Source organism: Chiloscyllium punctatum, unplaced genomic scaffold, assembly GCF_047496795.1.
Source record: "Chiloscyllium punctatum isolate Juve2018m unplaced genomic scaffold, sChiPun1.3 scaffold_503, whole genome shotgun sequence".
In the NCBI taxonomy this organism is placed as follows: domain Eukaryota; kingdom Metazoa; phylum Chordata; class Chondrichthyes; order Orectolobiformes; family Hemiscylliidae; genus Chiloscyllium; species Chiloscyllium punctatum.
The window spans coordinates 62,501-75,876 of NW_027310237.1; the positions used below are offsets into that span (position 1 = coordinate 62,501).

A 13,376-nucleotide genomic window follows, 5' to 3' on the forward strand; every position below is an offset into this window, starting at 1 on the left:
CTCTCACACAATCATGCACTCACACACACAGTCACACTCACACACACACACTCACACACACACACTCACACACACACACACAGTCACACTCTCACACTCACACACAGTCACGCTCTCACACTCACACAGTCACACTCTCACACTCTTCACACACACATACACACAGTTACACTCTCACACCCACACACAGTCACACTCTCACAGTCACGCTCTCACACAGTCACACTCACACACTTACATACTCACACACAGTTACACTCTCACACACGCAGACTCTCACACACACACACACATGCACTCACACACAGGCGTACACTCATACACATACTCACACAGTCACACACATTCTCTCTCACACGCACTCACTCTCTCACACTCACATACACACACACACCTCTCAAAACACACACACTGTCTCACACAGACTCTCTCACACTCACACTCACAAACGCTCACTCTCTCACACTCACACACACACACTCACTCACCCACTCAGTCACTGCTGTTGGTGTGCTCTCTCCCACACCATCACCCCAATGTAACCTCCCCTCCCATTGGGCCTGGTCAGCCAATCCGGATGACTCCGGAATCTCCCTCCCCTTTATGCCTCACCCTCATGGAGTCAGACCGCACGGGAACAGAGACCCTTCAGCCCGACCAGTCCGTGCTGAACACCATCCCAAACTAACCTCGTCCCACCTGCCTGCTCCTGGCCCGTACCCTTCCAAACCCTTTTCCTGTCCATGGCCTTCACTTGACACCTTTCCAACATAGTCACGGGACCCACAATCCACCACTCCCTCAGAAGGTTCAGTCCACACACAGACCACCCTCTGTGGGGGAAAAAAAAAAAAAGTTGCCCCTCGTGTATTGTTAATCTCACCTTTAAAAACGTACCCCCCCAATCTCCAAATACCACACCCCTGCCCCCCTCCCACCACCCCCCCCTGGCGTCAGCCCTCGGGAAGAAGACAGCTTCCGTTCCCCTCGTGAGTTATCTCGGCCTGTCCAGAACCCAAGCCCTCCGTTCCCAGCAGCATTCTGGGAAATCTCTCTCGTCTGAACGCCCCTCCGCCCTCCAACAGGGCGCCTGGAACCAGACGCGGCCCTCCAGAACAGGCCTCACCAGCCTCCCGTCAGACCTCCAACGCTTTTGAGGGATGAGGAGAGTCTTGTTGAAGGTGGCCACTCCTTTGCCTCTTCTAACCCCCTCCCCCCTCCCCATCGCTCCCCCTGGAAGTGGCAGTGGGTAACCTCGGATCCTGACGCATCTCACCCTCCCGGCCCTCTCTGTGTCTCTCCCCCCCCCCCCACCCCCCGCCAGGTTCTGGTTGGCGGACTGCCCACGGACCGCGGAAGCCGTGAACTTTGCCACCCAGCTCTACAACGAGCTCATGGCCGTGCCTTACATGGCCAAGTTTGTGGTCTTCGCCAAGATGCACGACGGGAAAGATGGCCGACTGCGCTGTTACTGCATGAGCGACGACAAGGTGGACAAGACCCTGGAGCAGCACGAGAACTTTGCCGAGGTGGCCCGCAGCCGCGATATCGAGGTTTGACCGTGGTGGGGGTCGGCTCATGGACGTTGGGGTGGACCCGTTGGGCAACAGCGGGGCGGTTTATATTCATTGTTTTGCCGGATGTGGGCATCCATTGCCCATCCCTGATTACCCAGAGGGCATTGCGGCGTCCGCCATATTGCTGTGGGTCACACGTGGGTCAGGATCGGTCGCCTTCCCCGAAGGGAGCCCGAAGGGACTGTTGCTGACAATCCGCTCACGGCCGACCTCAGACTCTTGGCTCCAGTCACTGACTGGGTTCAATTCCCCGGTGGCGCCATTTGAAGCCGGGTCACCGGAACGTGATCTCGGGCTCTGGGGGGGGTCAACAGTCCCATTCCCAGCGGCCTGCAGAATACCACGTGGGAAGACAGGAGCTTACTCAGGTCCTCAGGAAGGGAGACGGGAACATCAGTGAAATGGAGAAGGGTAGCGCCAAGCTGGGAGGGGGTATTGGGATTTCATGTGGACGGGAATCAGAGCAGGAAATGGGAAGCTCCGGTCCCCCACTGCCCTTTGGGAAGGTCCATGGCGCACTGGCCTTAATTTCAAAGGGAGGATTGGCCAGTCACCAGTCAGACCCAGAGATGGAATCGCGTGAGCGGGTTTTTGGGGGCCCCCCCCGTATCTCCGGAAAGATCGAGGGACGTCAGAGGTGGTCCAGAGGAGACTCAACCTCGGCTGACCTCGGAGGTGGAGAGACCCCCCCCCCCCCCCACCTTCCCTTTGAACTGAGAACACCGAGAGGGCCACCTGAGAAGATTCTCAGAGGGGACGTGGCACGGGGGCAGAGGTCGTTCCACCTTGTGGGAGAGTCTGCCACCAGACGGTGTCATCTTAGAGTAAGGGGAGGGGACGGGGGGGGGCGAGTGCCATTGAAGAGGGAGGTGAGGAGGGGGAGGGGGGAGAAGGAAGAGAGAATGTTCACAATCCTTTATTGCGAGGGGCTTTGGGGCTGGGGCCGTTCAGAGTGAGCTGTTCAGACTTTCAGACCAGATCCGTCCCGACCTCGGTGAGTGGGATAGGAGTACCCGCTGGGCCGAATGGTCTCCCCCACCCTCCTGGGCTCCTCTGCTCTGACCAGGGGTGTATTCAGAGATGGTGAGGATCCATTGGGTTCCCGGTGCGAAGGATGGGGGAAGAGGTTTTCCCTTCGGTGGGCCGCTGGCTCTGATCCGGGAGGGGCCTGGTTTTCCCCATCCAAGCTGCCCCCCCCCCTGACAAATGCCCCCTGAAACAGCCTCCATTCCCCCTCGCTTCCCCCTTCCCCCCCCCCCCCTCCAACCCCGGGGGGGGGGGGGAACAGGGAAAAGGCATTTCCCTCCTGTCTGACCCACCACGCGAGAGAGAGAGTGAGAGAGAGTCAATGCCTCAGGTCCAGGAGGACAGTTCAGCCACTGCGCATCTCACCAAGGCCTGCACCGCTCCCCTTTTCTGAGGGGGGGAGTGTCGGGGTTGGGGGGGGGGGGAATGGTTTGGAGGGCACTCTCTCCCACACAGGTCGTCCTGTTTTGATTTTCCATTTTACCTGGGTGGTCAGATGGGCACACCCCGCGCCTCAGCTCGCTGTCTCGGTCACCCCTTACCTCCCCTCTCAGAGCAATCTCGTTCTCAGCAACAACCACCCCCCAACCCCCCAAAAACCGAGCGAGAAATCAGAGACCAAGAGAGGCGAAAACTTTGTTTCCCCCATCGTGCTGAGCAAACCTTCAGCATTTCACGTTGGCTCCCTCACGTTCACAAATGCCCCATCGTACCCAGCTGTACCTCCCGCACCCAACCAGATACCCTCTGAATTCTGCGTTTGTACCAGCCTCCACCACACACACACACACACACACACACACACAGACACAGGTGCACGCGCGCACACAGACACAGGCGCACACACGCACACATGTGCACGCAGACACAGAGACACATGCTCACACACAGACACATACGCACAAAGACACACGTGCGCGTGCACACGCATGCATACACACAGACACATGCGCCCACACACGCACGCACAAACATGCCACATGCACGTGCGCACACAGACACGCACACGAACACACACACATACACACAGACACACGCACATGCGCACACACAGACACACACTGACACGCGCACATGCATGCATGCATACACACAGACACAAGCGCATGTACACATGCACACACACACACACGCACATGCACACACAGACCTACACACGCATACGCATACACACACAGACGCATGTGCCCACACACGCACGCGCACACATGCACATGCACACACAGACTCACGTGCACACGCACACACAGATGCATGCACACACAGACACGCACACACAGACACGCACACACAGACATGCGCGCACACACAGACACACAAGCACATGCACACAAACGGGCACATATGCACACACAGACACATGCGCGCGCGCACGGACATGCACAGACACGTGCACACGCATGCAGTCACATGCACACTCATGCACACACACAGACATGCGCGCACACACACACACACATGTGCACACAGACGCACATGCACAGACACATGCGCACATGCATGCGCGCACACAGACACGTGCACGCACAGACATGCACGTGCTCAGACACGCACGCTCTCACAGTCATGCGAACGTACGCACAGACACACATGCACATGTATACACACACAGATGCGCATGCACGCGCACAGATACACACAGATGCGCACACGCACGCAGACACACAGACATGTGCGCGCACGCATGTGCACGTGTGCACACCCATGTACACACGCACACAGACACATGCATGCACGTGTGCACACACAGACACGTGTGCACACACAGAACACCACCCACTGCGCCATAAAGCAGCACCCTTCCCCCAGGTCCCCTCTCATTACCCCAGCACACTGCGTATGGTCTGATAGGGCCGTCCTGCAGGCAAAACCAAACTTGTCCCTGTCCCATGTGACAACAATGAATCAGATCAAAGCCGCGTGTGTGTGTTAATGTAGGAGCTGGTGTCTGAGTGAGCCATCCGCATGGAGAGAGCTCTCTGAAGGGGACAACTCCCTGCTCTCTCCGAGCCTGACCCCGCTGGACATGGGGAAGCAGGGGGAAAGTCAGCCATTGCTGAGAGTGTGCTCCGACCCGGGTCAATGCAGAGTCCGTACCTGTCTCACCTTCCTGTTGTGCCCCTTTCACCTTACCCCCCTCTCCCCTGCTCTTGCCCACAGGTCCTGGAAGGAACGCCGCTGTATGTGGAATGTTCCGGCAACATCGTGCCCATCAGGAAGACTGGTCAGCAGCGCTGCCTCACCTTCCGATCCTTCAGGGAGAACCGCATTCCCATCGCTGTCAAGGTCAGTGCCGGGGTGGGACCAGGGGGCGGGACCAGGGTCGGACAGGGGGTGGGACAGGGGGTGGGACCAGGGTCGGACAGGGGGTGAGACAGGGGGTGGGACCAGGGTCGGACAGGGGGTGGGACCAGGGTCAGACAGGGGGTGGGACCAGGGTCGGACAGGGGGTGGGACCAGGGTCAGACAGGGGGTGGGACCAGGGTCGGACAGGGGGGTGGGACAGGGGGTGGGACCAGGGTCAGACAGGGGGTGGGACCAGGGTCAGACAGGGGGTGGGACCAGGGTCAGACAGGGGGTGGGACCAGGGTCGGACAGGGGGTGGGACAGGGGGTGGGACCAGGGTGGGACCAGGGTCGGACAGGGGGTGGGACCAGGGTCGGACAGGGGGTGGGACAGGGGGTGGGACCAGGGTGGGACCAGGGTCGGACAGGGGGTGGGACCAGGGTCAGACAGGGGGTGGGACCAGGGTCGGACAGGGGGTGGGACAGGGGGTGGGACCAGGGTGGGACAGGGGGTGGGACAGGGGGTGGGACAGGGGGTGGGACCAGGGTCAGACAGGGGGTGGGACAGGGGTGGGACCAGGGTGGGACAGGGGGTGGGACAGGGGGTGGGACAGGGGGTGGGACCAGGGTCAGACAGGGGGTGGGACAGGGGGTGGGACCAGGGTGGGACAGGGGGAGGGACAGGGGGTGGGACCAGGGTCAGACAGGGGGTGGGACCAGGGTCGGACGGGGAGTGGGACCAGGGTCGGACAGGGAGTGGGACCAGGGTCAGACAGGGGGTGGGGACCAGGGTCAGACAGGGGGTGGGACAGGGGGTGGGACCAGGGTGGGACAGGGGGAGGGACAGGGGGTGGGACCAGGGTCAGACAGGGGGTGGGACCAGGGTCAGACAGGGGGTGGGACAGGGGGTGGGACCAGGGTCGGACGGGGGGAGGGACAGGGGGTGGGACCAGGGTCGGACAGGGGGTGGGACAGGGGGTGGGACCAGGGTCGGACGGTGGGAGGGACAGGGGGTGGGACCAGGGTCGGACAGGGGGTGGGACCAGGGTCAGACAGGGGGAGGGACAGGGGGTGGGACCAGGGTCAGACAGGGGGTGGGACCAGGGGGTGGGACCAGGGGGTGGGACCAGGGTCGGACGGGGGGAGGGACAGGGGGTGGGACCAGGGTGGGACAGGGGGAGGGACAGGGGGTGGGACCAGGGTGGGACAGGGGGAGGGACAGGGGGTGGGACCAGGGTCAGACAGGGGGTGGGACCAGGGTCAGACAGGGGGTGGGACAGGGGGTGGGACCAGGGTCGGACGGGGGGAGGGACAGGGGGTGGGACCAGGGTCGGACAGGGGGTGGGACAGGGGTGGGACCAGGGTCGGACGGTGGGAGGGACAGGGGGTGGGACCAGGGTCGGACAGGGGGTGGGACCAGGGTCAGACAGGGGGAGGGACAGGGGGTGGGACCAGGGTCAGACAGGGGGGTGGGACCAGGGGGTGGGACCAGGGGGTGGGACCAGGGTCGGACGGGGGGAGGGACAGGGGGTGGGACCAGGGTCAGACAGGGGGTGGGACCAGGGTCAGACAGGGGGTGGGACAGGGGGTGGGACCAGGGTCGGACGGTGGGAGGGACAGGGGGTGGGACCAGGGTCGGACAGGGGGTGGGACCAGGGTCAGACAGGGGGTGGGACCAGGGGGTGGGACCAGGGTCGGACGGTGGGAGGGACAGGGGGTGGGACCAGGGGTCGGACAGGGGGTGGGACCAGGGTCAGACAGGGGGTGGGACCAGGGGGTGGGACCAGGGGGTGGGACCAGGGTCGGACGGGGGGAGGGACAGGGGGTGGGACCAGGGTCGGACGGGGAGTGGGACCAGGGTCAGACAGGGGGTGAGACAGGGGGTGGGACCAGGGTCAGACAGGGGGTGAGACAGGGGGTGGGACCAGGGTCGGACAGGGGGTGGGACAGGGGGTGGGACCAGGGTGGGACAGGGGGTGGGACAGGGGTGGGACAGGGGGTGGGACCAGGGTCGGACAGGGGGTGAGACAGGGGGTGGGACCAGGGTCGGACAGGGGGTGGGACAGGGGGTGGGACCAGGGTGGGACAGGGGGTGGGACAGGGGGTGGGACAGGGGGGTGGGACCAGGGTCGGACAGGGGGTGAGACAGGGGGTGGGACCAGGGTCGGACAGGGGGTGGGACCAGGGTCGGACAGGGGGGTGGGGACCAGGGTCGGACAGGGGGTGGGACCAGGGTCGGACAGGGGGGTGGGACCAGGGTCGGACAGGGGGTGGGACAGGGGGGTGGGACCAGGGTGGGACCAGGGTCGGACGGGGGGAGGGACAGGGGGTGGGACCAGGGTCGGACAGGGGGTGGGACCAGGGTCAGACAGGGGGTGGGACCAGGGGGTGGGACCAGGGTCGGACAGGGGGTGGGACCAGGGTCAGACAGGGGGTGGGACCAGGGGGTGGGACCAGGTCGGACAGGGGGTGGGACCAGGGGGTGGGACCAGGGTCGGACAGGGGGTGGGACAGGGGGTGAGACAGGGGGTGGGACCAGGGTCGGACAGGGGGTGGGACCAGGGTCAGACAGGGGGTGGGAGGACCAGGGTCGGGACAGGGGGGGGTGGGGAGGGGGGGGTGGGACCAGGGTCAGACAGGGGGTGGGACCAGGGTCGGACAGGGGGTGGGACCAGGGTGGGACCAGGGTCAGACAGGGGGTGGGACCAGGGTCGGACAGGGGGTGGGACCAGGGTCGGACAGGGGGTGGGACCAGGGTCAGACAGGGGGTGGGACCAGGGTCGGACAGGGGGGGTGGGACAGGGGTGGGACCAGGGTCAGACAGGGGGTGGGGACCAGGGTCGGACAGGGGGTGGGACCAGGGTGGGGACCAGGGGTCGGACAGGGGGTGGGGACCAGGGTCAGACAGGGGGTGGGGACCAGGGTGGGACCAGGGTCAGACAGGGGTGGGACCAGGGTGGGACCAGGGTCAGACAGGGGGTGGGACCAGGGTCGGGACAGGGGGGTGGGACAGGGGGTGAGGACAGGGGGTGGGACGCAGGGTCGGACAGGGGGGTGGGACCAGGGTCGGACAGGGGGTGGGACCAGGGTCGGACAGGGGGTGGGACCAGGGGTCAGACAGGGGGTGGGACCAGGGTCAGACAGGGGGTGGACCAGGGTCGGACAGGGGGGGGGGGGGTGAGTACGGACCCGATCTCATCCCGCATCCTCACTTTGGGGGCAGATTGTTGGGGGGAGTGGGCATAGTGTGGTCAGAGGGAAGGGGGTGTCATCTCCAGGGTGGGGTCCAACTAAACACTCGATGTGATCACAGCTCCTATCAGGAATGTCAGCCCCCACCCCCTGTCCCTGTGAGTGGGGGACGGGAGGGTGAGTGGGGGACACGGGGGGGTGAGTGGGGGACGGGGGTGTGAGTGGGGACGGGGGGGGTGAGTGGGGACGGGGGGGTTGGGGGACGGGGGGGGTGAGTGGGGACACGGGGGGGAGAGTGGGGACGCGGGGGTGAGTGGGGACGGGGGGGGTGAGTGGGGACGCGGGGGGTGAGGGTGGGGGACACGGGGGAGGGTGAGTGGGGGACACGGGGGAGAGTGGGGACACGGGGGTGAGTGGGGACGGGGGGTGAGTGGGGACACGGGGGGTGAGTGGGGACGGGGGGGTGAGTGGGGGACACGGGGGGAGAGTGGGGGACACGGGGGTGAGTGGGGACGGGGGGGTGAGTGGGGACACGGGGGGAGAGTGGGGACACGGGGGTGAGTGGGGACGGGGGGGTGAGTGGGGGACGGGGGGGTGAGTGGGGACGGGGGGGGTGAGTGGGGACACGGGGGTGAGTGGGGACGGGGGGGGTGAGTGGGGACGCGGGGGGTGAGTGGGGACCGGGGGGTGAGTGGGACGGGGGGGTGAGTGGGGGACGGGGGGTGAGTGGGGACACGGGGGTGAGTGGGGACGGGGGGGTGAGTGGGGACGGGGGGGTGAGTGGGGGACACGGGGGTGAGTGGGGACACGGGGGGGTGAGTGGGGGACACGGGGGGTGAGTGGGGACACGGGGGTGAGTGGGGACACGGGGGTGAGTGGGGACGGGGGGGTGAGTGGGGACGGGGGGGTGAGTGGGGACACGGGGGTGAGTGGGGACGCGGGGGTGAGGTGGGGGACGGGGGGGTGAGTGGGGACGGGGGGGTGAGTGGGGACACGGGGGTGAGTGGGGGGACACGGGGGGTGAGTGGGACACGGGGGTGAGTGGGGACCGGGGGTGAGTGGGGACGGGGGGGGTGAGTGGGGACGGGGGGGGTGGAGGGGGACGGGGGGGTGAGTGGGGACACGGGGGGGTGAGTGGGGACGGGGGTGTGAGTGGGGACGGGGGTGTGAGTGGGGACGGGGGGGTGAGGGGGACGGGGGGGTGAGGTGGGGACACGGGGGTGAGGTGGGGGACACGGGGGTGAGTGGGGGACACGGGGGTGAGTGGGGACGCGGGGGTGAGTGGGGACGCGGGGTGAGTGGGGACGGGGGGGTGAATGGGGACGGGGGGGGGGTGAGTGGGGACACGGGGGGTGAGTGGGGGACGGGGGGGGTGAGTGGGGACGGGGGGGTGAGTGGGGACACGGGGGTGAGTGGGGGACACGGGGGTGAGTGGGGACACGGGGGTGAGTGGGGACGGGGGGGGTGAGTGGGGGACGGGGGGGGAGGTGGGGGGACGCGGGGGTGAGTGGGGACCGGGGGGTGAGTGGGGGGGGGGGTGAGGGGGGACACGGGGGTGAGTGGGGACACGGGGGTGAGTGGGGACGGGGGGGGTGAGTGGGGACGGGGGGGGTGAGTGGGGACGGGGGGGGTGAGTGGGGGACGCGGGGGGTGAGGGGGACGGGGGGGTGAGTGGGGACGGGGGGGGGAGGGTGGGGGAGCGGGGTGAGTGGGGACGGGGGGGGTGAGTGGGGACGGGGGGTGAGTGGGGACGGGGGTGAGTGGGGGACGCGTGGGGTGAGTGGGGACGGGGGGGTGAGTGGGGACACGGGGGGGTGAGTGGGGACGCGGGGGTGAGTGGGGGACGGGGGGGTGAGTGGGGGACGGGGGGGGGTGAGTGGGGACGGGGGGTGAGTGGGGACGGGGGGGTGAGTGGGGGACGGGGGGGGTGAGTGGGGACGGGGGGGTGAGGTGGGGACGGGAGGGGGGTGAGTGGGGGACGGGGGGGGGTGGAGGGGGGGGACGGGGGGGTGAGTGGGGGACGGGGGGGGTGAGTGGGGACACGGGGGGGGTGAGTGGGGACACGGGGGGTGAGTGGGACACGGGGGTGAGTGGGGACACGGGGTGAGTGGGGACGGGGGGGGAGTGGGGACGGGGGGGTGAGGTGGGGGGGGACGGGGGGGTGAGTGGGGACGGGGGGGTGAGTGGGGACGGGGGGGGGTGAGTGGGGACGGGGGGGGTGAGTGGGACACGGGGGTGAGGTGGGGACGGGGGGGTGAGTGGGGACGGGGGGAGGTGAGTGGGGACGGGGGGGGTGAGTGGGGACGGGGGGGTGAGTGGGACCGGGGGGTGAGTGGGGACGACGGGGGGTGAGTGGGGACACGGGGGGTGAGTGGGGACGGGGGGGTGAGTGGGGACACGGGGGTGAGTGGGGACCGGGGGGTGAGTGGGGACGCGGGGGGGTGAGTGGGGACGGGGGGGGTGAGTGGGGGACGGGGGGGTGAGTGGGGGACACGGGGGGTGAGTGGGGGACGGGGGGGTGAGTGGGGGACGGGGGGGGTGAGTGGGGACGAGGGGGTGAGTGGGGACGAGGGGGTGAGTGGGGACGGGGGGGGCGGGGTGAGTGGGGACACGGGGGGTGAGTGGGGACGGGGGGGGTGAGTGGGGACGGGGGGGGTGAGTGGGGACGGGGGGTGAGTGGGGACGGGGGGGTGAGTGGGGACGGGGGGGTGAGTGGGGGACGGGGGGGTGAGTGGGGGACCGGGGGGGTGTGAGGGGGGGTGGGACGGGGGGGTGTGAGTGGGGACGGGGGGGTGAGTGGGGACGGGGGGGTGAGTGGGGGACACGGGGGGTGAGTGGGGGACACGGGGGTGAGTGGGGGGACGGGGGGGGGTGAGTGGGGACGGGGGGGGTGAGTGGGGACCGGGGGGGTGAGTGGGGGACGGGGGGGTGAGTGGGGACGGGGGGGTGAGTGGGGACCGGGGGTGAGTGGGGACGGGGGGGTGAGTGGGGACGGGGGGTGTGGGACGGGGGTGAGTGGGGACGGCGGGGGGTGAGTGGGACGGGGGGGTGAGTGGGGACGGGGGGGGTGAGTGGGGACGGGGGGGGGGGAGGGGTGAGTGGGGACGGGGGGGGTGAGTGGGGGACACGGGGGGTGAGTGGGGACGGGGGGGTGAGTGGGACACGGGGGGTGAGTCGGGGACGGGGGGGTGAGTGGGGACCGGGGGGGTGAGTGGGGACGGGGGGGTGAGTGGGGACCGGGGGGGTGAGTGGGGACGGGGGGGTGAGTGGGGACACGGGGGGGTGAGTGGGGACGGGGGGGTGAGTGGGGACGGGGGGGTGAGTGGGGACGGGGGGGTGAGTGGGGACGGGGGGGTGAGTGGGGACGGGGGGGTGAGTGGGGACCGGGGGGGTGAGTGGGGACGGGGGGGTGAGTGGGGACACGGGGGTGAGTGGGGACGGGACGGGGGGGTGAGTGGGGACGGGGGGGTGAGTGGGGACACGGGGTGGTGAGTGGGGACCGGGGGGTGAGTGGGGACGGGGGGGTGAGTGGGGACGGGGGGGGTGAGTGGGGACCGGGGGGTGAGTGGGGGACACGGGGGTGAGTGGGGACGGGGGGTGAGTGGGGGACGGGGGTGAGTGGGGACCGGGGGGTGAGTGGGGACGGGGGGGTGAGTGGGGACGGGGGGTGAGTGGGGACCGGGGGGTGAGTGGGGACACGGGGGGTGAGTGGGGACCGGGGGGTGAGTGGGACACGGGGTGAGTGGGGACGGGGGGGTGAGTGGGGACACGGGGGGTGAGTGGGGACGCGGGGGGGTGAGTGGGGGACCGGGGGGTGAGTGGGGACGGGGGGGTGAGTGGGGACGGGGGGGTGAGTGGGGACACGGGGGTGAGTGGGGACGGGGGGGGTGAGTGGGGACGGCGGGGGGTGAGTGGGGACGGGGGGGTGAGTGGGGACACGGGGGTGAGTGGGGGACCGGGGGGGTGAGTGGGGACGGGGGGGTGAGTGGGACCGGGTGAGTGGGGACACGGGGGGTGAGTGGGACGGGGGGTGAGTGGGGACGGGGGGGTGAGTGGGGACACGGGGGTGAGTGGGGACCGGGGGTGAGTGGGGACCGGGGGGTGAGTGGGGACACGGGGGGTGAGTGGGGACGGGGGGGTGAGTGGGGACCGGGGGGGTGAGTGGGGACGCGGGGGTGAGTGGGGACGGGGGGGTGAGTGGGGACCGGGGGGTGAGTGGGGACGGGGGGGTGAGTGGGGACGGGGGGGTGAGTGGGGACGGGGGGGTGAGTGGGGACGCGGGGGGTGAGTGGGGACCGGGGGGGTGAGTGGGGGACGGGACGGGGGTGAGTGGGGACGGGGGGTGAGTGGGGACCGGGGGTGTGAGTGGGGGACGGGGGGGAGTGAGTGGGGGACGGGGGGGTGAGTGGGGACCGGGGGTGAGTGGGGACGGGGGGTGAGTGGGGACGGGGGGGTGAGTGGGGACGGGGGGTGAGTGGGACGGGGACGGGGGTGAGTGGGGGACGGGGCGGGGTGAGTGGGGACACGGGGGGGTGAGTGGGGGACGGGGGGGTGAGTGGGGACGGGGGGGTGAGTGGGGACGGGGGGTGAGTGGGACCGGGGGGTGAGTGGGGACGGGGGGTGAGTGGGACACGGGGGGTGAGTGGGGACGGGGGGGTGAGTGGGGACGGGGGGGTGAGTGGGGACGGGGGGGTGAGTGGGGACGCGGGGGTGAGTGGGGACGGAGGGGTGAGTGGGGACGGGGGGTGAGTGGGGACACGGGGGGTGTGAGTGGGGACGGGGGGGTGAGTGGGGACGGGGGGGGTGAGTGGGGACGGGGGGGTGAGTGGGGACGGGGGGGTGAGTGGGGACACGGGGGGTGAGTGGGGACACGGGGAGTGAGTGGGGACACGGGGGTGAGTGGGGACCGGGGGGGTGAGTGGGACCGGGGGGGTGAGTGGGGACGGACGGGGGTGAGTGGGGACCGGGGGGGTGAGTGGGGACGGGGGGGTGAGTGGGGACGGGGGGGTGAGTGGGGACGGGGGGGTGAGTGGGGACACGGGGGGGTGAGTGGGGACACGGGGTGAGTGTGGGGACGGGAGGGTGAGTGGGGGACGGGGGGGTGAGTGGGGACCGGGGGGGTGAGTGGGGACACGGGGTGAGAGTGGGACACGGGGGGGTGAGTGGGGACGGGGGGGTGAGTGGGGACACGGGGGTGAGTGGGGACACGGGGGGTGAGTGGGGACGGGGGGGTGAGTGGGGACGGGGGGGTGAGTGGGGACGCGGGGGTGAGTGGGGACGGGGGGAGTGAGTGGGG

The 13,376-nt window shown here is 68.9% G+C and overlaps 1 protein-coding gene across 1 annotated transcript in view; it reads left to right on the plus strand.

The window, feature by feature from the left end:
- The window catches only part of LOC140473042 (ankyrin-1-like), a gene marked incomplete at its 5' end in the record, with an annotated part of 60,386 nt that overhangs the window by 26,827 nt on the left and 20,183 nt on the right, over positions 1–13,376 (plus strand). Inside the window, 2 exon segments of the mRNA XM_072567553.1 lie at positions 1,325–1,553; positions 4,764–4,893. Coding sequence (XP_072423654.1) covers positions 1,325–1,553; positions 4,764–4,893 — 359 coding nt within the window.